The sequence below is a fragment of the Carlito syrichta genome, unplaced genomic scaffold (genome assembly GCF_000164805.1).
Source record: "Carlito syrichta isolate Samal-C Ts95f unplaced genomic scaffold, Tarsius_syrichta-2.0.1 Scaffold137513, whole genome shotgun sequence".
NCBI classification, from domain to species: domain Eukaryota; kingdom Metazoa; phylum Chordata; class Mammalia; order Primates; family Tarsiidae; genus Carlito; species Carlito syrichta.
In genome coordinates, this window is record NW_007081609.1 from 49,523 (window position 1) to 77,365 (window position 27,843).

Sequence of the window (27,843 nt, forward strand, 5' to 3'; positions counted from 1 at the left end):
TTTGAGTTGGAGTCTCACTCTGTCACCCAGACTGGAGTGCAGTGGCCGCTCCCAGCCACCGCAGCCTCGACCCGCTGGGCTCCGGCGATCCTTCCACCTCAGCCTTCCAAGTAGCCGGAATTACAGGCATGCGCTACCACGCCCGGCTGATTTTTTGATTTATTGTAGAGATGAGGTCTCGCTGCCCAGGAGGGTCTCGAACCCGCGGGCTCAGGCAATCCTCTCACTTCAGCCTCCCAAAGGCGCGGGATTAGCTATTTTTTTAAAGTGGGGGACGGTAGGATGGTGAGTGCCAGGATCAGTGGGCGGCAGAGAATGCCCAGGTCGGAACTGCCCTTTAGGAAGAGGAGAGGGCTGGGTGGGGGCCTCCCTCTGCTGCTTCTGGTGGAATCCAGGGCTCCTACCTCTCCTGGCCTCCCTTCTGGCTCTCCTGGCTTCCCTTCCCTGCCGTTATACCAGATGGCGTCTCTTTCAGAAGCCAGACAAGGAACAGCCAAGGAGTCTCTCTGTGACCTGCCAACATGATTCCAGACACTAAATGAGAAGTTCCTCCAGCAGAAGAGAGGGACCAGGGAATGAGCGAGAATGGAAACTAAGAACTTCTTCTCTGGCCATGCAGACAAGCATGAATAACATCTCCTAGGAGGCAGACAATGGAGGTGAATGCTGCTGCACGGTGACGGAGGTGTACTAATTCTCATCATGAGCCCGGAGCACACCACATGATGCTAGATGGCCTTCATCCATTTGCCAAAGGAAATACAGGTTCCTTTGTCACCAGAGGCCGCACACACCTAGGAAGTAGGCAATTCTGCAGATGTGACTGAAGGCATGAGGACTTTGCAACCTCCATGCTGTGCTGTCCTCAGTCATAGCTGCTGCTGAAAATAAGTGATGGAAAAAATGAAATAGCCAGTTCATGTACGAAGAATGTCCACCCTTGCTGGTTAAGAAAATGCAAGTTAAAATGGTCTTCCCTTCTCTTATGTTTACCAAGATTAATGAGGGTACTAAGGCCTAGTGCTGGAGAAGGCTGGGGTAGCAGACAACTGCCATATGTGCTGGATAGAGTGTAAATGAAGATGTTCTTCCTGGAAGGCATTTGGAGAGACTCAGTAAAACTTCAAATATGCATATATTGTTTGATACAGAAATACTAATATGCCCAAGGAAATAACTGGACAAGTGTGCAAAGATGGACACAACACATACAAAGCACACATACAAATAAACCCACAAGAACGTCCTCTATTAGGAGAGTGTACACCTGAGAAATGGGGACAGCCACCATTGTCTAAAACGGTTGCTTCCATCATGGGAACTCGACACTGTCTTCTGTGGAGGACCGTGGCCACATACATCTTGGAAGGCCCGTACTTCTTGACATGGAACGACATTCATAATGTAGTGCAGTCCTAGGAAAATGGTTCCTCTACTCACAGCACTTCTGACACCAAATGTGTGTTTCCACACAAAGCAATTCTCCAGTTCTCTGTGGACACAACTGGGTGTCCTACAATTCAGTTCAACTGCAACACTATCTGCCGGAGTTCGTGAAAACCCCTCAGTCCACAAGACTGCGCCCTCCACTTTAGACACCAATTGCAAGTAGTGGGTCCCCAGGTTACCCACACTTCTGTCTGACTTGGTTACAAATCGAGGTTCTCATGACCTCGTCCTCAGGTTTGATAATTCGCTATAATAACTCATATAACTCAGGAAGAGACTATATTTATTAAAAGGACACAGATGAGCAGCCACAGGAAACGGTACACAGCGCAAGGTCCGGGAGGGTCCTGAGCACAGGGGCTTCTATTCCCGTGGAATTAGGGTGACCCCCTCTGGCATGTGAACGTATACATTAACCCAGAAACTCTCCAACCCCTTCGTTTAGGTTTGGAAAGGAGGTTCCATCAAGCAGGCAAGACTGAAGAAATCACTGGCCACTGGCGATTATTAACTCAATTCCCAGCCCCTCCCGCTTCTCTGGAGGTTGGGGCGCCTCCCTGAAAGTTCTAACACTCTACTCACACTGGTTCACACAGTGACTATGGCTGAAGAGGGATCTTGCTTCCTGGATGTGCGAGGGTCCTTCAGAAAGTAAATAAAGACATTCTGCTGTTTCAGTTTCTTCACAGGATTTTACCTGCTCCTAGCAAATGGTCATAGAGACAAAGTCTATATGTAGTCAACTAAGAATTCACTCCTTAGTCTAGACAAGGTCATAAAACTATAAACCACTAAGGCTGGAGGGACTTGTAGCGATCTAGATCTTTGTTTTTCAAAGATGGGGAAACTGAGGCCCACAGAGAAGTGACCTGTTTAAGGTCACATCGTGAGACAGCAGAAGAATCATATAAAAGCGTATAGAAGCAGTAGCCTTTGTAAGTCTCCTAAACCATGAACTGATATATCTGATATAAGAATAAATTCTAGGAGGGGAGGGAAATTGGGCTAGGCTGGGGAGTCAAAGAACACCTGTGAACGTTCTTCCCCACCCGATGACACGGCTTTCACCAGAAAGGTACAACCCGCTAATGACGCAGACAGGAGATCTAAGCAAGATGCTTTCTGGAGTTGGTGTCGGGGTCAGAGCGAAGATGCCACTCATGGTCTTTGAGTCCTGTGTCTTGGTCATTCTTCTGCAAGGAACTGGGACTCTGCCACGAGTTATGCTCACTGTCCTACCCAAGCCCCTGATTCTCCAAGTGAGAAGACCACCTGGGGCTGTGGGTACAGGCCAGGCTCAAGAAAAACGAGCTTGCCAGCCTTCCTCTCTGACCCATGAAGGTGTGCAGTTATGGAAAAGGCGCTGGATTTCAAACCAGATGCCCTAACATTCAGCGTCATTCCACTGGAAGAGTCTGGCAGACACACACACTGCTTTTCTGAATCCAGCAGCTGGCCTGACTATGTACTGGAAAGGAAAGCCAAATCACAAATGCTTTAGCGTATAAGGAAGTACTTAGTTGGTCTGATAAGGTCTTCCTGTGGAGCTGCTGGGTCCTCACCCCACTAGGCTGCCTGGCTGACGGGAGCCTTTAAGAAGGGCAGGGAAGGGCATATGGGAGATAACTGGGGGGAAAACAGAAAGCCCGGACTGTGAAGAGAAAGCCTAGATACTATTTGGTCATCACCTCATCATCCAGCCAGGACAAAGTCCCACTCTGAGTTCCCACCAAAGCATATGCACCATATTCAGCCATCATACCTCGTCACATGGCACCCAGAGAAGCTGGCCTGCGCGGTCTATGAGCCACACTCCATAAATAACACAGGCCAGCAATAGACACAAAGAGCAATGACCACACCAGGCACTCTGTTCCCACAACAAGGGCTGCACAGCTAACCTCATGGAGCGCCTTCTCACTCATTTGGAGAGACATGCATCCCCTGCCTGTCCCCCTGCTATGACAAGCTCTATGTCAATTTCTGTCGAAAATGCCCCAATAACCCAGTGACTGTCTCCATCCATGGAGGTAATTCCTACAGCCAGAGCCTTGTCTGGGTCCCAGGAGAACCCTAAGCTAGCTCTGCACTGCTTTCCTCCACCCAGGGAGTTGTAAACCCAAGGTCCTGCCAAATTGATTCAAGCTTCCCTAGGTTGGGCCTGAAGTTGAAGACTGAGAATCCAAAGCTCACTGCTCTAAGAAGATGGATGCTGTAAGGTAAAACTGTCAGAAAGACAAACTCCTCAAGTCCCGAGTATCTCTCTTATACAGAGCTTGGCAGCAGAAATATTATTCTCTTGTACCCATCCTTGCTCTAGAAGAATGTTAAGAATTCTGGCTCCACAGTAAGGTTTCACAACAGAAAGGAAGAACACAGGATTTTGGCCCTCTATCCATCATCTGCACACAGACAGTACGAACTGCATGAATGAGTACAGTTCTGGGTTCGAATTTCAGCTAATTCTCTGGTTGGGGTATTATAGGGAAGCCTCTCCCCTCTTTGAGTCCCAGTTTCCTAACCTAGGAATATAGGTGTTATCTGAAAACTCACCTCCCGGGGCTGTGCGAGAATCAGCAGGAACACAAGGGTGGGCAGATACTGTCAAGCACAAAGTGCAGGGCAAGTGCAATTTGCTTTCAGGTTTGGGATCTAAACATCTCATAACTGCAAGGCCTGCAAGACCCAGGTGGAGTCCATACTAGCATCTGCCCATACACAGGAGGGAGAGGCAGAAAATGCTGAGCAAGCCCCATCTGAGCCCCACTGAGTCTCAACGGCCCATGATACAAAGGCCCCAAGCAGGACTCATGGACTCCAGACACCTACACAGAATGAGACATGCCCAGGGGAGAGGAAGGAGTGTTGGCTGTGTGCTTACGCGGTGCCAGGCACTACCCTCTCCACAGCACAACTCAGCAAAGTGGGACTTAGACCTCATTTTAGGAAACTGAAGCTCTAAGAAGACAACGTCACTGAAAAGACCAAAAGGGAAAGAACCCATGTTATTTGAACTCTCGCACACCAGGCACTAGACACCACGTGCTTTGTAAGCATTTCAAATTTAATCCTCACAACAACCCTAAGAAACAGGGTTGATAATTCCAAGGTCGCACAGTTTTTGCTCTGTTTTGCGACAGAGTAAAAACTTAATATAAGCTCTGGCTGCCCTGAAACAGATACTTCTTTACTGCAGCAAACCGCCTCCCACTGAGGGATAGGATGGAATTTCCTCCAGCACAGAGGTGATTTAACAGAAAGCATCACAAGCCCTCTGCAGTAGCTGGCGGACAGAGATGGGCGCGAGAGAGCTGTGTGCACCACATGAGGTCTAACTGGCTTATCCCTTCCAGACAGCAGAACAAGCAGATCAGCTGTGGCATGGTCACTCATCAGAACGCACACTGCAGTGAAACAGAACCAACTGCAATGCACACCGGTACGTGGACAAGCCCTCAAACGCGATGTCCAATGAAAGAATCAGACACAAAAGTACACACTGTATGGTCCCATTTATATGAGGTTCAAAACAACCCAAATGGCTGCATATGGAGTGAACTTTGTAGCTGTCCCTGAGTGTGGGGCCTCCAGGGAGGGGCCTTCTGGTGCCGATCACATTCTCTGTCACGATCTGGCCATGGGTTCTGGGGACACACATATGTAAAAGCTCATCAAGCTATGTCTACAGATTTGCGCATGGTATGGCCAGTGGGTTTAGACTTCAGGCGAAGGAAAGCGTATTCCTTGGTGGGCTGCAGGGCCTCCCGCCCGTGCAAAGGAGGCCACTGCCAGCCAAGTCCAGACAGGCATCTGCTGCTCCTCAGTCTCTCATCAGGCCACTCTCACACTGTATCCACATATGCAGACTGAGTTGGCGACTCCCACCGCTGCCCCAAGACATCCATTCAGCCCCCAGGAGAAGTTGGGGGTCGGACTCTGGACCTGACTTACCATCTGACACTGAGAAGGGATTTCCTCAGGGTGGGTCATGGCTTTCTTATCTGAAAACAAGCTGGACGAACTGATTTTCTTGTGATTCTGTGACGAATTTAATAAATGAACTAGCATCTCTTTTTTAATTTAAGCACTTGCTTTGAAAGAGTCAGGTATCTGACTAAATTAAAAACTTTTTTGCCCCCAACATATCTGTATGCACAGATAAAACAAAGCTTGACTTTCACATACTGGGGGCAGGTGAGGTGAGTTCAGATTGGAAACATTAAACTCAGCTCACTTTACCATGAGCAGCTCAAGGCTTCTGGGTGAAACAAAGACAGCTGCATGCATATTTTTGGGGTGCCTTTGAGGTTTCAGGCCCTGTGCACCTCAATGGTGCTGTGGCTGAGAAGCCTCCTTACCACGTGCCCCAAGTTCTAAGCAAAAAGCCCACAAACCTTGGAGCCCTGTCACGACAGGGAAAGGACCAATGAGAAGCACGTCAAAACATGTTCTTTATTTATTTAAAAAAATTATCCTAGTGCTTTTTAAAAGTTTTATTTAAAGAACTGGGTTCTCACTATGTTGCCCAGCTGGACTTGAACTCCTGGACTAAAGGGATCCTCCTGCCTCAGCCTCCTGAGTAGCTGGCTCCTAGCGTTTAAATTGGATCCCAAAGCTTCAAAATATCAGGCCCCATAGATACTCATGTGCCACCTCCCTCCGGGTTCTGAGCACCATATTTCCTCACTTCCCTCCTCCATCTGGCAGCATCAATAGCAGCAGCAACAATAGTGATAGTAACAACACTCACAAATACTAACAGCGGTTGCTGGGCCTGGCAGACTGCTAAACATTTTCCAGTTTAGTTCACTGAAAGGTAAAAGCAACCCTGTATGTCCCCATTTTATAGGTAAAGAAATTGAGGCACAGAAAAATTAAGTAACTTGCCCTAGGGTTCCTCTGCTAGAATATGGAAGAACCGGGGCTCAAATCAAGCAGTGCAGTTCCACGCCTGGTTCTTTGTTTGTTTGTTTTTTTGAGTTGGAGTCTCACTCTGTCACCCAGAATGGAGTGCAGTGGCTGCTTCCGGCCACCGCAGCCTCGACCTGCTGGACTCTGGTGATCCTTCCGCCTCAGCCTTCCAAGTAGCTGGAACTACAGGTGCACGCTACCACGCTCGGCTAATTTTTGATTTATTGTAGAGATGAGGTCTCGCCAAATTGCCCAGGCGGGTCTTGAACCCGCGGGCTCAGGCAATCCACTCACCTCAGCCTCCCAAAGCGCTGAGATTACAGGCTGAGCCACTGAGCCCAGCAAGCCCGGTTCTTAATTACCACACGCTATCGAGGTAAGCTCTCCAGTCAGCTGCGGACAGACAGGAAATCAAGACACCACTCTGGGAAAACCTTGCTATGCCTCCTAGAGCTACCATGGCAAATATCCAACCCAAGCCCAGGCTATTTTGCTTCTTTGCTTTAACTGCCCTACTTAGAAACTTTTTGCTAGTCCCTCCTCCACTGCCCACACCAAGTAGCAAGCCCACCCCAAGTCTTCCAGGTACTTAGGGACCTTCACTGTGCAAGCCCCGTCACCATCCTAATTTCACTTCCAACCATTTCCGACTTCCATCCTATCACAGGCCCCAAAACGCTGTGTGACACTCTTTCCCAGCACACGCGAGCTCCCTCATGCTCTCCAGCCTGTGCACCTGCAGCTGCCGGTGCCCAGGGTGCCCACTCCCACCTCTGCCTGTGAACTCCTCACCTTGCAGAATGCCAGCTCAACTGTCGGCACTGCTGTGGAAGCCTCCTTGGGGGCCCTGATGGACAGAGTCACTTCCTTCCTTTTCTGTGGTCCCTAAGGAGCTTGCACGTACCTTTACTAGGGCACTTGTCACATTCTATTATTGTCAGCTGCTTATGAATCTGTCTACCCCAAAAAACGAAGTGGCTTGAGGGGAAGGGCACTCTTCATGTCTCATCTATTCTGCCCAGATAGTTTCTTGCACTCAGTGTTTAGTAAACGTGTGTTAAACATATGAATGGCTAAGTAAATGCAAAAATAAATTATTGATTGTTCTCTCCCCTCTCTCACAAACATATGGAAATAGGATGGCGAACGCCAAACAGATCTGGACATGTGGCTTTAGAACACATCAGTATAATCCATATCACACAGATGGAAAAAAGACACAAACCCCATTCTTTCCTCCTTCAAATTGTTACTATGTCTCTCAGTCTAGAGACAGGCCGCAGGTTACCCTGAGAAGCCATGTAACGTCAGCACAATGTAGTGGCAGTGCTAGGACATCCAGAGAGCCAGAGTCATGGAGGGCAGAGGCAGAACAGGAAGAGGGTCTCAGCATCAGGGTACGACAAAGTCCTACTTACCTCCTTCTTGGGAATTCATGATGTTCAGGGCAAACAGCATTGCGTTGGAGAACGTGGTAGCCTCTTCCTTACTTGCAAAGTTTAAGCCATAGACCTGGCGGGCATCTCGCCACTGGTGGAAGGTTGGTGTTGCCTGATTGTACTTCAGTCCTTTCACGATTGAATAATTAATCACAACCTGAAGGGAAAAAGAGAGAGAAATACGTGTAAATAAATAAAATGTAAGTGAGCCGGAGGGAGCTGTGATGGGGCCAGGATACCATATCCTTGAGAGGACAGGGAGATGCGGATGGGATGTGAAGAAGGAAAACGCATGGCCAGGTACGTTTTCCAACCACAATCCATAGGACAGGGAGGGTTTGAACAACCCATTATTTTCTTTAACTAATAATGCTATGCAGTCACAATCCTCACATGAGAAGGGCTGAGCTGGGAGGCAGGGCCCTGGGTCTGATCCTGACCCTGTTCCTTGGCCATGCCACTAAAGGCAGTCACTGCATTTTTCTGGGGCTTGGTTTCTCCAGTTCTAAGATGGAGATAATAATCCTGGCTTCACCAACTGTGGGGTTACTATGGTGATATATACACCTCATCCAAATCTTATTTGTATCTAAACTTCTAGCTATAAAGCCCCTTGCGAGTGAGTCTTTCCTGATTCATATTTATGCCTCCCATAGCCCTCTACACAGTGTCTAGTACTTAGAATGTATTCATAAGTGGGTTATTAGTTAAAATAACAACTTGGAAAGTTCATGTGCCACAAAACTATACAGCATTCTTAACATCTTTATTACAAATCAATCAATAGGCATCAGCTTACTGTCGGGAGTAATGCCAGGTCCAGCAGGAGAAGCTACAGAGATGACGAAGACGGAATCCAGGCATTCAGGTGTCAGGGGCTCTACACTAGGTCTGCCTGACCTCTAAACTGCTGCTGTTTTAGATATTTAAAAGATGATTATTTCAAAGTGCATGAAGACTACATTCATAAGTGGTGCCCTGGTTAAGATGATTCTGTGGGCTGGAGCCCTCCCTCTGCTGCCCTACCCCTCTAGCTTGGAGTCACATGGTCTGACATCACGGACTTATTAGTTATCAGCTTTCTTTCTGTGAAAAGGAGAAGCATGTGATATGGCTATGGTGTGGCACCCTCACAGTGTGTTGTGAGGATTAAATTATATGAGAAAAACCTGAGCTCCTAGCACAAGGAAGGCTGTCAATGAATGTTCATCGAGAAACAGTAAGGTACCCGGAAGAGGAAGTATGCAAGCAGAGACTGGAGGAGGCTGGACGGCCAGCTGGGAGAGACGCCAGGAAAGGGTTTTACTTAAGAAGAGGTACAGATGATTTCTCAGATCTCGTCTGGCTTGGAGGCTACAGGGCTCTGCGATCTGAGGTTGGGGATAACTCTCTCTACTGTCCATGCAAGGGAGCATGGCCAAGCACCCTGCTAGTCCCGTCCCTGGGCACTAGGGTGAGAATGCCGATTGATCGTTCTTCTCCATTGGTCCACCCCACTGTGCTAGTGACAAAGGAAAGCCAGAGAACAGCAAGCAGGGGCAAGATCCAGGCAGCTTTTTTCCAAGTCTTAGGTGGAAGGCAGGTTTGGGTCTTCCTATTAGAGAGACCCTGGGAGAGGGAGAGAGTGGGGTGGGAGGGAGAAGGGAGGGAGGGAAGGAAGGAAGGGGAGAGGGAAAACTGTTTCACAACTTAATTGTTAAATATTGGCAGGCACATATTTTGGCCAGCATCTATTTATACACAAGTTTCTGGGTGGTTCTCTGTTTTTTGCTGTTTGTGCTAGGAGTACAGATTCACATGCACACACAGTTAAACCCAAAGAATTGAACTAGAGATGAGTAGGTTTAGTTCTAGGTCATCAGAAAAAGGGCCGGAGGTTTTGTGGAATATATATGCATAATGAAAACTGGCCATGTTGACTATGGTTAAACAGCTCTTAAAATTGGAGGACACAGCCAGGTGTGGTGGCTCAAGCCTGTAATCCCAGCACTTTGGGAGACTGAGCTGAGGGGACTGCCTGAGCCCATGGGTTTGAGAACAGTCTGGGCAACTTGGCGAGACCTCATTTCTACAATAAAATCAAAAAATTTGCTGAGTGTGGTAGCACACGCCTGTAGTTCCAGCTACTTGGAAGGTTGAGGGAGAAGGATCGCTTGAGCCCAGCAGGTCGACGCTGGGGTGGCCACGAGCGGCCACTGCACTCCAGCCTGGGCAACAGAGTGAGACTCCAACTCAAAAAAAAAAAAAAAAAAAATTGAAGGGCACACTAAGAGTGGTATAGTGACCAGAATGAGGGAGCAAAGAACCACTTCATTTTGCCCTGGAAGGTCGATATTGGAAGTTCTGTGTTCAGGTTTTCTGTTTTCATTTTTGGTGCTACCCTTTTAGTGGACATGAGCAAGCTGGAGCAAGCCAGAGGAAAAGGCTTTGTGTGGAGGGAGGGCTAGAAGCCACCTTACCTCTAGAATGGTCAGGAGATGCCAAAGCGAGATAAAAGAAGACGTTCCAGTGTGTCACAGCTAGCTGTCTCCAGGTATTTGCGGGAATGTTCTGGGGAAGTGAGGCTTAGAATCCTGTATCTTGAAATTTCTGGTTGGCTACATTCTTATGGAGGACTTAAGTGGTGTGACAATTGAGAAGAGGCTGATGCCTATTCAGGATACAGAAAAAGTGTGGCTAGCAGATAATAATTACTGAAGGGACTCAGAGACCTTAGGGATTATCTAATTGAATCCTCTCCTTCTCAGGGGGGAAACTGAGGCCCAGGGAGAATGAGTGACTTGTCAAAGTTATATAGAAAGTTAATAGGAGAAATGGACTCAGAAGCCAAGTCTGTAGCCTAGGACTTTGAGCAGTTTCTTACTGCTAGAACAGTAGCTCCCTGAAATCCACATGGGATATGCCAAGACCCGCAGTGAATGCCTAAAACCGTGGCTGGCATGGAACCCCAGAGATACTATTTTTTCTGCATATACATACTTACTATAAAGTTTAAGTCATAAATTAGGCACAGTAAGAGATGAACAGTAAGCGATAATAAAACAATTATAACACTACTCAGAACAGCAAGCAGTTTAAGACTTACAAACTGTTTACTTTTGGAATTTTTCATTAGATATTTTTGGACTACAGTGGTCTTCGAGTAACTGAAACTTCAGAAAGCGAAGCTACATATAAGGCGGATTGAGCTGAACTCCTTCTTCCTGGGATTCTCTCTCTGGTTCTAGCTCTAGCCTTTGGCGCCTCATAAGTCAATCCTGGCTGCAGGAGGTCTTAGGATATTAGACTGGGAGAGTGCAATGGGGCCTTTCCAGGGGACATATCCCTGTCTATAAGCTTCCCAGTTCTGCGCTGCCATGGCTGGTCTCTGACTGCATGCTGTCGGGCCCACTTCTGTCCTGTTTCTACCTGGAGCATACAGGCTGCTCTTCAAGTGCTGCCATCAGTTCCCGACACGCAGCCTCCAACAGTCTCTGACTGCACTGAAGACAGCCATGGTGTTAGGTGCAAGGAAGGAGGAGGTTTTGAGTCAAAGCGTTTTGCACTAAAATCCTGGCTTTATTTTTCAGTTGAATAACCTTAGACAAGTTAGTCACATCAGTTTCCTCACATGTAAAATGAATATAATATTATAAATAATGCTGTACTATCCTTGTGAAGATGTATGTCTACAGGATATATTCCTATAAGCAGAACTGCTGGACAAATGTGACCATTTAAAAATTTGTATTTACTATTTGAAAATTATCTACCTGGAGATAGTAACCGACCCCACAGGGCTACCCTGACTTCAATGTCAGTTGAAAGCACAGGTGTACCCCACAACTTCCAAGTTAAAAATTAAAAAAAAAAAGCACAGATGACTCGTGCTTCTGACCCACTGGCTACAACCCTCGCCTTGGGTTCAAGTAATTTGCCAGAATGGCTCATAGAACTCAAGGAAACATGACTTATATTTACTGGTTTATTAATAAAGGACACAGATGAGCAGCCAGACAAAAGAAATGTATTGGGCAAGGAGGATGAGAAGGGAAATGGAGTCTCCATACCCTCCCCAGGTACGCCACCCTCTAGGAATGTCCACATGGTCAGCTCTCCAGAAACTCTGCACTCTATCCTCTTGGGCCTTTATTGGCTAAGCATGATTGACAATTGTGTAGAAATGTGATTGAACAAAAAGGGTATGATCTAATGCCAACAGACTGAGTGGGGAAACCTCGCAAGGTCTGTTCAGATTCTTCTTGGTCTCTCTGTGCAGCACTCCTTTCTTCTGGGTATGGGGTTTATGACCTACAATCAGATAAGGTAGGTCAGCAAATTTCTTTATGGCCACTTCAAGACAGAAAAGCAGGGGGAGATTCCTGTTTTGGGGAGGAAAAGGAGGACAACAGAAGTCCAGAGAGAGGGATTCTGTTTTCTGAGGCCTGAAGCACCCCAACATTCTAACAAGGGTTATGGGAATAATGAGCCAGGAACTGTGGATAAAAACTAAAATACTGTACATCATGAGATCACAACCTTTTACCCAGAGCCCATGACAAATTCATTTAATCTAATTATAATTCATTAGTATACATTATTACTATAATAGTTTGTAGGCACTTTCAGATTTTCTACATACACTATCAAGTCATCTGTAATGCAAGATGGTTTTACTTCTTTCTTTCCAGCTATTGAATCAAAAATGTAATAGTGAACATCCTCCTCTTATTCCTGAATTCAGGGGAAAGCAGGATGTCGAGCAAGATGTCGCTATAGTTTTTGTTTTGTTGTTGTTTGTAGATACCTTTTATCTGATTAAATAAATCACATTTTATTACTAGTTTTCTCATAGTTTTTATCATGAAGGGATACTGAATTTTACCAAATACTTCTTCTACATCTATGTGATGATCATATGGTTTTTTTGCCTTTATTCTGAGAAACTAATCTTGCATTCCTGGAATAAATTTTCTTTGTGAGAATTTTCATTTTAATATATTATTAAATTCAAGTAATTAATCTTTTGTTTAGGACTACTTATTGCATCATTGTTCATTAGAAATAATGACTTGTAATTTTCTTTTCTTGTAATGTTTTTGTAGTTTTTATATCATGATTATTGATGATTATCAAATTATTATGATTATCGTTGGCCCAGTAAGACAACATAGATAGTGGTCCTTCTTTCTCTAGTCTCTCAAAGAGTTTATGTAAGATTAGTATTGTTTCTTCCTCATGTTTCTCAAGGATTATGTCTGTCTTTCCTAAGTTTCAAGTTTACTGGCATAAAGTTATTAATATAATGATATCGTATGTTTTTAATGTTTATAGGATCTGTAGTGATGTTCCCTTTCATTCATGCTACTGACAATTTGTGTTTTCTCTGATTCTTTCTAGATCACTCTTTTTTTTTTCTTTTTGAGTTGGAGTCTCACTCTGTCACCCAGACTGGAGTGCCATGGCACACTCACGGCCACCGCAGCCTTGACCTGCTGGGCTCTGGCGATCCTTCTGTCTCAGCCTTCCAAGTAGCTGAAACTACAGGCGCGCGCTACCATATCCAGCTAATTTTTTTGATTTATTGTAGAGATGAGGTCTCGCCAAGTTGCCCACGCGGGTCTCGAACCTGTGGGCTCAGGCAATTCACTCACCTTGGCCTCCCAAAGTGCGGGATTACAGCCTGAGCCACTGAGCCCAGATGATCACTCTTAATCGAGTTTTATTTATTATTTTTTCAAAGAATTAACATTTTGCTTCAAAAAACCAAGATACTTTGCATTTCTCTCTCATACATCTGATTTCTATTTTGTTAGCTTTTGCTATTTTTGCCTTCCTTCTACTTTTTTTGGGTTTAACTTGCCTTTGGTTTTTCTAGCTTCTTGAGATAGAGGCATAGATTACTGATTTATAAATCATTCTTCTTTTTCTTTTTCTTTTTAGAAAGCAGGATTTATTGAGAAGACAGAAAAGCTCCCACAGTGGGAGGGGACCCGAAGGGGTTGCTCCATTCTTCTTTTTCTAACATGCACACTGATAGCTATAAATTTACCTACGTGTTCTGTTTCTTTCTTTTTTTTTTTTGAGTTGGAGTCTCACTCTGTTGTCCAGGCTGGAGTGCAGTGGCACGATCCCAGCTCACCACAGTCTCAACCTCCTGCACTCGTGATCCTTCTGTCTCAGTCTCCTGAGTAGCTGGAACTACAGACAGATGCCACCACACCTGGTTATCTATTTACTTATCAGTAACATGGAAGTATGATTAGAATCTCCAACTATGCTTCTAAACTTCTCTAATTCTCCCTTTAGATTCATTTATTTTTGTTTTATATATTTTGAAGGTATAATATTGGATTCATACAAATTTGGGATGTTATGACTTCCTTTTCTTTTTTTTGAGTCGGAGTCTCACTCTGTCACCCAGGTTGGAGTGCAGTGGCACACTCATGGCCACGCTAGGCTCAGGTGATCTTTCTGCCTCATCCTTCCAAGTAGCTGGAATCACAGACATGTGCCACCATGCCCAGCTAATTTTTGATTTATTGTATAGATGAGGTCTTACTAAGTTGTCCAGGCTGGTCTCAAACACCTGGGCTCAGGCAATCCTCTCACCTTTGCCTCCCAAAATGTTGGGACTACAGGGATGAGCCCCTGCCCCTGGCCACAACTTCCTTTTCAATCGATCCGTTTATTATTAAAAGGTCTGTCATTATCTTTAGTAATACTTGTTGTCTTGCAGTCTATTTTGTTTGATATTAGCATAGCCACACCAATTTCTTTTGGCTAGTGTTTGTAAGGTTTATCTTTTTCTAATCTTTCACTTTCAACTATCAGTTTTATTTTAAAAATAGTTCTCTAAGCTTTGGCAGGACTTATCTGGACACTTTCTGAAAGATGAACATTTCTAAATGTCATACTTTTTGCATAGCAGCCCATAATTACAATGTTTGCATATGTTTTATTTTGGGCAGTCTAGGAGTAGGTGGGAGTGCCTTTCCTGTTATTTTAAAGGAAGGCCTTGCAACACCAAATATAGTCATACACCACATAACAATATTTTGGTCAACAATGGATCATATATACAACAGTGGCCCCATAAGATTATAGTACCATATTTTCACTATGTTCAGATATGTTTAGATACACAATTATCATGGTGTCACAACTGCCTATGGTATGAGGGAGGAATAAAAACTGGTGTGATCTTTTGGAGGGTGGGCTCCTTGTAGTGCACTCGGAATTTGTTCCTCTGTATCAAATGGTCAACCAAAATTTTTATCTGGAAGTTCTGCAAAGGCTGTGTCTCGATTTGCATAAGAAATGCCCTGAATTGTGGCAAACAGGTGACTTGTACTTCGACCATGACAGTGCACCTGTCCACACCATGCTGTGTGTTCAGCAGTTTTGACCAAAAAACGGCATGATCCCCATGCTCCACCCTCCCTATTCACTCAATCTCGCACTCAGTGACTTTTTTGTTTGTTTGTTTCCCTGGATAAAAAAAGGTCCTCAAAGGGAAATGTTTTGCCAAGGTGGAAGAGGTGAAACAAAAAAATGGCAGAAGCACTAAAAGGCATCAAAACTGACAGGTTCAAAAACTGTTTTGAGCATCTCAAATGGAGAGTACTTTGAAGGTGACTGAAGTTTAACATGTAAAGCACAAATACACAATTTTTTCTAAATAAATTCTGGGTTTTTTGGTCCTTCCTCGTATGTAGTACATGTTTGTATGACAACAAAATCCCCTGATGATGCACTTCTCAGAATGTATTCCCATCATTAAGGGACACATGACTGTCTAACATGTTTTTGAGGCCTCTGAATAAAAATAGTCAAGAGTCCTTTGCAAAAAAAGAAGCTTGAGGGTAGAGAACTATCTTCCTGATTCCATATGTTCACCTGGATCTAAAAAGCATTGAATCTCCAGGTTGGCAAAGACTCTTGAGGGCCCAACTTACCTAAATCTCTTCTTGAGAATAGACTGTCTTCCATAGAATCTTACCAAATGGCCAGTTAGTCTTATAGGCTTGCAATGTAATACTGTACATTCCTTCTTTCAACAGTATGTTTGTAAGAAAGTTCTTCCTTTTATTGGGTTTAAATCTTCTTTGTTATCGTGTCCATGGGATATTCCTAGTTCTGTTTTCTGGGGTCCATATTAAAAGTGAGATTTCTTGTTGCGTGCAGTGGCTCACGCCTATAATTCCAGCACTTTGGGAAGCCAAGGTGGGAGGATTGCTTAAGCCTAGGAGTTCAAGGTCAGCCTGAACAACATAGTGAGACCCTGCCTCTATAAAAAAATTTTTAAAAAATTAGTTGGGCATGGTGGTGGCTGTAGTCCTAGCTACTTGGGAGGCTGAAGGAGAAGGATCGCCTGAGTTCAGGAGGTTGCGGCTGTGGTGAGCTGTGACTGTGCCACTGCACTCCAGCCTGGGTGACAGAGTGAGACCCTGACTCAAAAAAAAAAAAAAAAAAGTGAGATACCTCCTCCATATGGCAGCCCTTCAGAGACTTGAAAACTATCTAAATCTCTCTTGCTAGTATTTTAATTGTTCTACATATTGCGCTGTTTTCAGATCTCTCACCCATTTGGATGCCTTTCTCCTTGTAGATTCCAGTCTGGGGTACTCAGATTTATTCCCAACATTCTGGGTAGAGTACAATCTGTGCAGAGTTCAGCAGGACTGAAGTCGACTATAGTCTACCCGGACCTTCGCTCTACTGCAGTTCACTCACTCTGCTCCTATGAATTCACTCCACTGCTATTAACTCACTTCAATTATATTCACTCGACTTCTATTAATTCATCCTGAGAACTCGGTAATATTTTTGGTGGCCATAACTCATTCTCAACTAAAAATCCTTTAGGTTTTTACCCTCAATTGTGAGATTCAGGTTGGCTGATGGGACTATAACTTATGAGTCCTTTTCTCCACAAATAATCACCTGCTTTTATATTTAGCAAAATGGGGGTAGTTATTTTTGTACCATTATCCTCACTGGAAGAATGAAATAAGAGACATGGAAAGTGCCCTCATAAACCATGAAGAGCATTAAACGTGTAAGAGAGCCCTATTTAGTTGTACAACCAGGAATCTTTGACTCCCTTAAAATGTTTGGCCATTTTAAGATAGTCATCCACACTGAAAGCAAATCTATGGAAATCCATCCTTTCTCCTGAGCTCCTGAGATCCCTAAAAGTAATTATGGACAAAGTTTCCTGCTACTTCCTCTAATTCTTTGGTTGACTAAGAATCTCTTTTCCATTCCTAGCTAACATGCCCTATCCATATGGGGAGACCATATCAACTCTGACAGTCTGTCTTCTGAACATGGGATTCCAAGTGGAAGACTGTGCTAGTAGCTTCTCTGTCAGACTCCAGGAGACCTCTAAGTTAGAATCAACACAGTCTCTCTGCATTTAAACAGGATATCACTGAGGAAGCTGAGGAGGCAGGCTGAGGACAAGATGCATTTGGGTTTAGGAGGCCAGCTCTCCAGTCCCATTCCCTTTTCAGCACACCTTATTGTCTTCCTCCAAGAGGCAGGAAGAGAATGGAAAACTTGTCACAAGAAAACCCAATCACTTTGGGAACACCAGGAACTGCCCCAGGTAATGGACCTCATATCAAAGACTCTCAACCAGGGTGGTACTGCCTCCCAAATCCACCCATGGGGTGTTCTGGAAACTGGAAAATTGGGGTCAAAGATTCTGTACATCCTGCAACATGGGCACAGTGTGTCTCTAAAAGGCAGATTTAGAATCAGTGAATTGGAAGAACAGGGAAGCAGCTTCTAGGTTTCTAGAAAAACCTTTACACCATTAAGGCCAATCAACAAGGGAAAAGAATACCTCTGTTCCCAGGAATACAAAGAGTTCCCAGTTAGATAGACTACCTTTTATCAGGGGTCATGAAGTGTGGATATCCTGCTAGCCACAAGAATCTGAAATTTAATAGGGCTATCTTGGTTAAAGTAAAAACCCATTCAACAGGAAACACTAAAAATAAAACTCAAAGTTTCTGTTCTCTCTTTTCTAATTGCTGATTTTTTCAAAGATAGCAGCTAACTTGTTGCTCAACTTAGCCAAAGCTTGACCAACAAAGGCTGCCAGAAGATGCTGTTTAAGATGGTAACTTTTCATAAACGCTGAAATCATAGATCTGTTAATGTCACTGCTATAAATGTCCTTGTCAATCTCTAAGAGGAGAGCTGAAAGGAGCATACTAAAGGACTAACCAAAGTCACCATGGTTAAGCCAGACGACCCACTTCTCCACGCCTGTATTTTAGTCTGTGTCATCTCAGACTGTTTTGCTGTAATTATATGTGTATGATTATTCATGACATAAGTGGACATGGTTGTTACCTTGTATTTATGCAGGTATTTACCAAGTACATGAACACACTATCTCATTTGATTTGTTCAGGATGTACTGTTAGGGAGAGAAATAATCCCAGGTTCTCCAAATCATCTTGATACGCTTTCCAAAGTAAGACTTAGGGTGTTGATGAACCAAAAATCTTGACAGTTACCTTACATATGGATATGTAGATACCGAATAGGACTAACACATTGGTGCAATATGTTTTTCAAAGCTCTTCACATCTATTTTTCTATTCGAATTGGACAATAACATAGTGAAGTAGGCAGGGTACAGATTACTGTCTCCATATAACACATGTGAAACTGGAGTTCAGAAAACATAGTTTGCTTAAGGTGTCATAACTTGGGACATGAGGATACAGAGTCAGAATTTAAACCCAGATGCTCTGATTCCAAATACTGACCTTGTTTTTTCTCACCTCTTTTAACTACATGTGTGAGTGAGGAGATAGTGGTGAGGCGGTGGTACACAGGCTCATGGATGTCACCTGTAACTCCAGCACTCACCTGCTGATCCTGTAGCTTGACTCCGACGACTCTGAAGGTGTTGCTGGCAGTGTTGTGGTAGATGTTGATCCGGCTGAATCCCTGCTGGCCAGGCTTGATTGGTACCCATTTCTTACTGGTGTCATCGTAGACCATCACGGAAGCCCGGGCTTGGCAGATACTCTGTTCACTGCAGAGCAAGAAAAAACGGAAGTGTTAGACTCAGCTACAGTGATGGAAGCTGGCTTTGTTCTTTTCTGAACCAGAGGCCAACTGCTACTTGACATAAATAAGCTTTCTAATTGCCAGAACATCTAACTGTCTATGGAAGGGCTGCCTTGTGAGGTGGTGAGTTTTCATTCTCTAAGGACCATGGGGAATAGAGAGGAGGTTTTATGCCAAAGCTCTCAACAACTTTCAAAAGACACACCACTTTGCTTTCAGGGGAAAAGTGCTTGAATAAGAAAGAAATTATAATTACAATTTGCCAACTGTCCACAATATTGTAAGTACTGCGTTATATAAGGGGATACATTAAAACGCCTAAGCTTCACAACTTATGAAGTAGCTATTTATTAGTGCCATTTTATGGATAAGAAAAGAGTAGCTCACAAACCTGAAAAGACTTATACAAGTTCACACAGGCATTAGGAGACGAGATTTGGGATTTTCAACCAGTTCTGTCTGGCTCTAGAGCACGTGATTCAGATAATATTATTTCTGACATCTAAGCAAAATGCTCAATTTATGGTATTATGGTAGGGTAGCATCAGATAAACTACGTAGACAATGAAGTTATTAGCTGAGAGCAACATAAAATCCAAATAAATAGATGGCACACTTCACTGAAGACATTTACCTCGCAAAGCAACCTCATCTGTTCAGAATAGGACAGAGACCCAGAGAAGAAGCCCCTGGAAGGATAAAATAGTCATCACTAAAATTAATACACTAAAACTCTTGTTACTGTATTCAGGGAAAGTCTCTTAAAGTACATAGGGTCTTCATTTATACATAAGCCTAATAATCTTGAATTTATTATCACTTTCCTGCATATTAGAATTCCCAACTAAAAAAAGTAATACTCCTTTGTTCTTATTCTTAAAAGAAAAGAAAAAGGTAAGATGTGGTTGTTGCAGGTAGGCATACTGACAACAGTGAGGAATGGTAGTTACCAGAAAGGGAGACCACATAAAGAAATGAAGACCTGGAAACGATATGTTAATGCCCAGCAATTCGGAAGCAATAATATTGAAGCAAAGTGTGTACAATAATGGAAAATCATAGTGCCGAGACCAAGCAGTCAAGAAAAGCATATGATGTCCACTTCACCACTCTTAAGAAGGTAAGGAAACAAAACACTTGGGGAAGACCCCTATCCCCAGCCCTGTGGATGCCGGGTGACAAAAATAGTGGTCTTTATAAGATTAGTTCTCAGTGACTTAGAAACCTCACTTTGACCATCATGGTCAGTTTCTCAGTATCCATAGGGCTGAGCTTCCTCAGGGCCCAATTTCCCTACTCCTCGGAGATTGTGGATGATCCGGTGTACAGACCAGGAGACCTTTAACAATACTTTAGAGCAGAGTGCCATAGATAAGGCCTTTCCCTACATATTCCCTCCATTTCACTTCGAATGAATTTCTACACACATTTTATGTGTAAGTGCCAGCACAGAGTCTCATGCCCACTCTGAATGCCTGCACTGCTAGGTCTCAATCTTGCTGCTGACCATGCACCTCTGGCTCTGAGACTCAGGAGTCTAGGGCATGCCTGATATCAGCTGTCCCAGCCTCGTGCTGAGGGCCCCAAGCACGTCTGTGAACAGATATATTTGGAGTGAACTGCAAGGGTTTTGGTCTGCAACTGTGCTGCATCTTTCTTCCCCATAATTCATCATTCATTTCACCAATATTTAAGGGGACAGCAAGTCGCCATCTCTCTGTTTTTTTTTTTTTTTTTTTTTGAGTCAGAGTCTCACTCTGTCGCCCAGACGGGAGTGCAGCGGCCGCTCCCGGCCACCGCAGCCTCGACCTGCTGGGCGCCGGCGATCCTTCCACCTCAGTCTTCCAAGTAGCCGAAATTACAGGCACGCGCTACCACGCCCGGCTAGTTTTTTGATATATTGTAGAGACGAGGTCTCGCCAAGTACCTCTGTGTTTGGTTGTCTGGGACAATGGATCTTTTAGGAGAATGTGCTTAGGAGGAGTTAATCCTCTCCTAGCTAAGTCTTTGGGGACCTGTCTTCATGAAGCCTAGTAGAAATTAGAGTAAATTGAATCAGGTAGATTTCGGGTCAAATCATAATTCCAGCCTGATATAAATTAGCCATAAATCAAGTTTGGCCAAGTTCAGTCACTTACTGCTACTGACACACTCAGTTGCCAACTGTGCCAGTGGACAAGTAGGTGCATGTTCCAGTCTCACACCTACTTGGTAAAACAGTAGTCTCAGGAGCTAGGAGAGATCCTGAGACGCAGCATGGCTGTAGTCAACAAGATGTAGGCTTTATGAAGTTAGAGGCTCCGGGCTGGAATTCCAGCTCTACCACTTGCTGGCATGTAACCACAGACACCTTTGAGACGATTCTGGGGGAGCATATCCAGGAATGTTCTGTGTGAAGGGCAACACTTTCTAGAATCCTTGTGTGGCAGCCATGACAGTGTGCCCTTCAGACCCCCTTCAGGAACAGCTGCCATGGGACAGAGCTGATGCACAGGGGCCACGCTTCTCCCAGGCTGCCTCTAGCACCTGACTGAACATGTCAGGGGCACCAGAGCCAGCCCATTCCTGCCTGACATGGGACTCCTCCATTGGGGAAACCTTGGCTTGGGAACACCTCATCAGTCTGGCCCAAACCTTCTAAGTGCCACACGGTCTGAGATGTTTCTCTTCCATCCTTCCTGGCCCCTTTCCTTTTGCAGACTTCAGGCCTGTGCCATGGTGCAGGCTGTCCTGCCAACTCCTGCTCCCTTCATCGTCCACTCGCGTTCTCCCAGGACATCTTTTGCATGCTAATTGTCTACACCATCTTGGCATCTGCTTCTTAGAAGACCCTTAGTGACACACTATGCTGTAGTGCAGGGTCCATGGAGTCAGAGGGATGCCTGTCCCATTCTCTTTGTGCCTCCAGAACCTGGTACACAGCTGCCTAATAAATGCTCACTGAAGAATCTCAGGGCGGAAAAGAACCACAGACAATCCAACACGCTATCCTGGTCAATAAAGTAGCCCTGATGAGCACACACTGAGCCTTTAAACAGTGAGGAACTTAACTCACTACTCTCCAAGGCAGCTTATTTGTTGCCAAATAGTTTTAACATAGACAAGCTACACGCCATTCTGAGGGACAGTCACTCACTGCTCTCTGGAGTTCTGTTCGAATAGCCTGTGACAATCTACCGGACAACTGAAGGCACATCTTGGTTCTTTTATCAGTTATTCACCCAACAAAACTACAAAAGTCCCCTCGCCATTCCAGTAACTCTCCTCTATCGAGTCCCCAGTTTGTCACACTTTCGCCTAAGGTCTGGGCCCTAATATTGGAACGATATTTTCGTATCTGACTGACCAGCCACTGAGTCAATGCCACTGAGTCAAAAAACATTTTGTGATACAGAGATGAGTAGGACAGTTTCTGCCCTCACAGCTGGTCAGCAGGTCAGACAAATAATTATAAACCGCACCCAGCCTGAAGGGTTTGGGAGCCAGGGGACGCTTCCCAGAGAAGGACCCTGCTGACTGATTGCTCTAAGGAGAGACTTTCTGAAGAAAACACTGTGTGGGCTTAATGATGAAGGCTTGCAGCCCCAAGACGAATTCAGGAAGGGGATGTGGGATTCTAGGCAGAGGAGATGAGAAGCCGAGCAGAGGCAGGGGGGCCAGAACAGCATAGAAAACCGTAAGTACTGGGTGGGTGACGTGGATCTGGGCTAGCATACACCTCTCAGGGGAGCCGCAGAGGTGCCATAAATAAAGTACCTCACACTGTGCTTGCCACTAGATGCTTCAACACCAATAGCTAGTTTTCTCATTGTAATTATAGTCACAGGTTCCTTCTTTTGCTCTTGTTTTTAATATTGTGGGTTCAAATCAAACTTGTGGTTAACCAAAAACCCTGACTCCCCCCACCCCCACCATTTGACTAGTGCTTGTTTGTCTCTGCTTATTTTATTGCTACGAACAAAACCTAAAGGCAAGAAATACTATTTATTCTACTTAAGATCTGTCTTGCTAATTTGGGCTTACTATCCCTTTGGACTTTTTTTGTTTTAATAAAATCTTAATGGCTAGCCAGCCTCGACACTACCTCTAAGTGCTATATATTCCCCGGTCTTCTCATCATCTTCACTAGGATGATCACGCAAACTCTGTGTTAGACACTCCAGAGGCATCACAAACTTAATTTGTCCAAATCAGTTACCCTTTGAGAGAATTTAATTTGATAGACAAATATTATTTATTGAATAAATGAATGGAGGAACCATTTTTTAAAACACATTCAAAATTCTGTCTACAAAAAAAATTTCCTTCCCAACAGACCCATACAAACTATGGTTGTATAGATATAGCCTCAGATGTCCCCACCTTGCTTTGGCTCTGACAAAAACCAAGGCTCATGGAGCTGGAAAGGAAAGGCAAGGTCAGTTCTCATGAGGTCTTGGTCTCTTGTGGACTTCTTTTATATGATCAAAGCAACTGGTTGATTGGTTGGGTGGGAAACGCACTGGTTTGTTCCATATGGTGCTAAACTACCAGGCTGACGGACCTCCCTCTCACACCACCCCTCCAGGATCTAATAGGCTTCTCTGAGGGTAGGAACAACTAGAGCTTCTCTCTTGGGAAGACTCTTTCGGAACAAGCAGTCCTATTCCGTTCTTGTGTTCGGCTCTTGTGAGGTATTTGTGAGCCCCATAAAAATTCAAGCCTATAATTTCCCTCCTAGTGGCATGGAAGACAAAAACTCCTAACAAAGTTTCAGACTGTACTTCTGTCCGCTTGGAGGAGAAAGGCCAGGCGACTCTGATCTCAGGTTTCCTCATCTGCACCAGGATAGTCTGACCTTGAGGTCCCTCAGAGGAGGGTGAGTAGGAGAGTACAGTTCTCGCTGAGCTCTGCCCGTGGGCTCAGCATGGGGCAAGGCACAGCAGGAAGAAGGGAGAAGGTACGATCTGTCCTATGGGTGGTTCAGCAGTTGACTTTTGCAGGCCACACATCATAGACCACTTTGGAGCACCTTTGGAATCTTTCACCGAGAAGGAAAAAAAAGCAAAAGCAAAACACTCCCCAAAACTTTCTGCAAACAACTCTGAAACCTAATCATGGATCTTCTTGGACTTGATATAAGAAACCAGGGATGCACTTTGAGATAAAACAAATATATCTATAGAGAGAGGCAGCTGGATGTGGTGGTGCATGCCTATAGTTCCTGCGACTTGGGACGCATCAGGGCAAAGCTTGTAGCATACCCCTCAGGGACGGCAGCCTGAAGTTAGCCTCAGGCCCTCGCTCTCTAATCCTTCTGGAAAAGTGCAGGCTCTGTGCCCCACCAGCTGCCAGACTCTCACTTCAACTACTCCCTGCATGACCAGGAATGAGGCTTCTGAATTTCTCATGGGCTTACATGGACATTCCACCCTAGTCCTGTTCTTTTCTGGAAGGGCAGAGAATAAATTTGCAAAGTAAGGGTAAAAGGATGGTGCACAGAGTGGAACAGGGATAACTACACATGGCTTGTTGGAGTACATGACTTAGACCCATTGGAGAGAGATGGCCCTGCAGCATGGTGCTCACACCCACCTCTATCACAGCACGTGTCAGCTGTCTTGCTTCTCTGCCTGCCCACTGGACTGTGAGCTTCTTGAAGGCAGGGACTCTATTGGAGTTCCTTTTTTGAGCCCAGTCCTGTGTGCTGTAGACACTAGTAACTGCTGGACAAATGGCTCTGGCTGTGGGAAGAAGTGCATTTATGCTTGTGTGCTCGTGGGAACATTCCATTACGACCCACCTCCACTACTCTCAGAGAAAGCGTAGCTGCCAAGTAAAAGCATCTGCCACAGATTACCATCAGCCTCCTCCATCTCATAACAGCCTGGGACCGAGAGCCAGGAAACCGCAACTCTGTGGGTGGGCTACTGTGCAAAGTGAGGCTGCCAGCTGTGTGCGGCCTCTAAAGGTGCAGCTCAGCTGGGCCTCGAAAGATGGGCTCTTCTGGATGGAGGCCGGGCTGCGTGTTAACTTCTGAGGCAGGATCAACCTAGGAGCCCCACTCTTTGCTGCCTGGTCCCCTCCTGGAAAGAAGAGCACCACGGCCCCACTCTCCCCAGAACTGGCACAGTGGTCCTGCTCAGCCCCAATGCCAGACTTGGCTGCTCCCTTCAGACAGACCATCTCATCCTACTCTGTCTCAAGGGTCGCTTCTGTCCCCCAGCAGAACCAGTGTTTGCCCACAACTGAGGGGCTTCCCAGGGGGTGGGACATTCCGTGCTAAAAACTGGACAGTCCCAGGCAAACCTGGGTGACTTTGCCCTACTGGGAACACCGCTCTCATCTCTCACCACAGTAGCTGTCGCAAGGGAAGACACCTAGCAGACACCCTGCCAACTGGTATGAGCTGCCTGCACTTCCTACTACCCGCTGTTCCCCCCAGCTCCTAGTCCTGCCCAGAAAGCTGCTTGTCTGCTTGCTCTCTCCATTTCCCACCCCCCACTCATTCTCCGAGCTGCTGCGGGAACCTGGCTTCCATCCCTGAGAATACACTTGAATAACCCCAGCAAGGGTGCTGACTCGCCACTGCCAGTTCCAGTGGGTGCTTTCTAGCTCACGAGCCCCTGGGCTCCTCCGGTGCGTGCCGCACTGCTGACTACGTGCTCACTTCTGAACCCCTACCTGAGTCTCAACCTCCACACCCTCCTGGTTCTCCATTCATCTCTCGGTGATCCCTTTTCAGCCTCCTTCACAGTTTCTTTTCTCTCACCTCTTACATGAAGGGTTCTTAAGCCCGAGAGCCTAAAAATCCTCTCAAGTTATTTGCAAAAGTGAGCATGTAAGCTTTTTCTGGAAGTGTGTTTTCACCATGTGCTCAGATCAGTCTTTGCTCTAAAACAGATTTTAAAAGCACCTAAATCTTGGTGTTTCCCAGGGTGGACTACTTAGAATTTCTTCTCTTTTTACTCTGTGCCCACAGTTCTCAAAATTAAGCGCCGTGAGAATCAGGTAAGGCGTTTACGAAAGCACGTGTTCTCAGATGCCTCCTGAGGAGTCTGACTCAGAACCACCTCGGGTGGGGGCAACTCTATTTTAACACACATTCTCACTGACTCTCATGCAAATGGGCCATGAAGTAAACTCCGAGCAACACTAGCTTCCAAGTCTCTCCATGGGCTCTTTCACCCATGGCCAGGGTTGACACCATCGCCAATACACTGACAAATCCCACGTCGCTGCATCTCTGACCCTGACCTTTCTTCTAAGCCATGGAACCCTATTTCCAACTACCGGAGGGAACTCAGAGACCTCAACATTCAACATGCTCAAGACAGAAAGTATCCTTGCCACTAGTTCCTGTACCGGGGAATGGCAGCAACACCTACCCAATCCCCCAAGTCTGGAGCCTGAAAGTCATTTCAGACACCTCTTTGTGCGTCACCCTTCTGGCCCACTGGCCATCTGTCCTAATTCTGAAACACCTTTCAGATCTGTTTCTTTCCTTCCCTCTCTCCTTGTTGGCAGTGTCTGAGCCCTTGTTACTTCCCATCTCCACCACCACACCAGCCTCCTGGCTATTCTTCCTGCCTCTGGTTTAAGTCTCATGCCCCTCAATTTATCCTTCACATCACCAGAAAGGCTTTCATCAAGTGGAGCTCTGTCACTTATGAGCTATGTGACCTCACACAAATGACTTAACTTCTCTGTTCCTCAGTTTCCTCATCTGTATCTTATCCTTCCTTTATCTACCCATATTTTTCTTTCCTCATCTTCTTCATAGAGTTATTTGGAGAATTAAAAGACTATGTGTGGGTACTGAGAGCAGGGCATGGACCGACAGCCTGAGGAACCCAAGTCATCCACAGAACACAATCCCAGCTCTTGGCAGGCACCAGGGCCCTCCACACTCTGGCCTTTGCCTGCCTGACCATAGCTGGCCCAACCCTCAGCTTAGTCTTGTGGAAACACTCCTGGGTTCCTGACAGACCCCACCTATTCTCCGTGGTCTCCCTGCCCTGTTAGGCGGTTCCTTCTGCCTGGGATGCTTGAAGACTTCAGTTATCTGTCACCTCTTTCACAAAGTCTTCCTTGAGGCCCCAGGCTGAGCTAGATGGTCCATCTCTGAGCCCTAGTATACCCTCTATCTATACAGAAGAGCACTACCTGCAGGGAGGTGATAATTATGCTAGGTCCCTCTGCCGGACCAGGTATGTCCCTGGGAGAAGGGCCATTTCTTCCAGACAGGTTTCCCTGGATGCTGCTCAAGGGCTCAGGCCACAGTTCCCTTCCTACCTGTTGGCCTTTGGAGGGCCCAGACAACAGGGCAAATTCCTCTGCTGATCCCAGGAAACTTCTCTCCTTGCTCTCCTGGAACTGACGCTGCCCACACCCAGGGAGGCACATTTCAGCGAGGAAGGTCTGATCTGTCTGCCCAGCCCAACCAGCAGCCAGCCAGACAAAGCCAGGTCTGGCAGCAAAAGCATCCCCGACACTGGGTCACGAGAAGGACCTTTCCACTGTGACTCAAGTAATAGGGAAGAAAAGTATTTCCTCCGCCTGAGACGCTTTCTCTTTCTAGAGAAACATCCAGAGGTTTGAGTTTTCCTTTTATCAAAGCTCAGACCAAGTGCTTCCGCCTTCAGAAAACGCATATCCATTCATCACCACCCACTTAATAACCGCTATGAGTAGGCACGCTGCTTGGCTCTGGGAAGCGACGCGCGCGGCATGTCCCTGCCTTGAAAGGGATTACAATCTACCAGGGAAAACAGACAATTGCATAACGGGTGGAGGCCAGTGTAGGGGGAGGGAGATACCAGGCTCTCCCATCTGTAAACAAGGGAGCTCATGAAAAGTCTGTAACTTCTACAGTGATCAGTAGACGAGACATGGACGTGCCCAATGTCCTGCCTGGCGCATCCCCTGTGCTCAGCAGGTGTGTGTCCCTGCCCCCAGCCCCATTCCAAGCACCGTGTGCCTCTGATCA

The 27,843-nt window shown here is 45.7% G+C and overlaps 1 protein-coding gene across 1 annotated transcript in view; it reads right to left on the reverse strand.

Moving 5' to 3' along the window:
- EVL (Enah/Vasp-like) overlaps positions 1-18,845 on the reverse strand; it is a 58,951-nt gene extending 40,106 nt beyond the window's left edge. The window contains 2 exon segments of the mRNA XM_021708451.1: positions 7,779-7,956; positions 18,672-18,845. Of these exon segments, the coding sequence (XP_021564126.1) occupies positions 7,779-7,956; positions 18,672-18,806 (313 nt within the window). The 5' untranslated portion in view covers positions 18,807-18,845.
- Between the last annotated feature and the right edge of the window lie 8,998 nt (positions 18,846-27,843).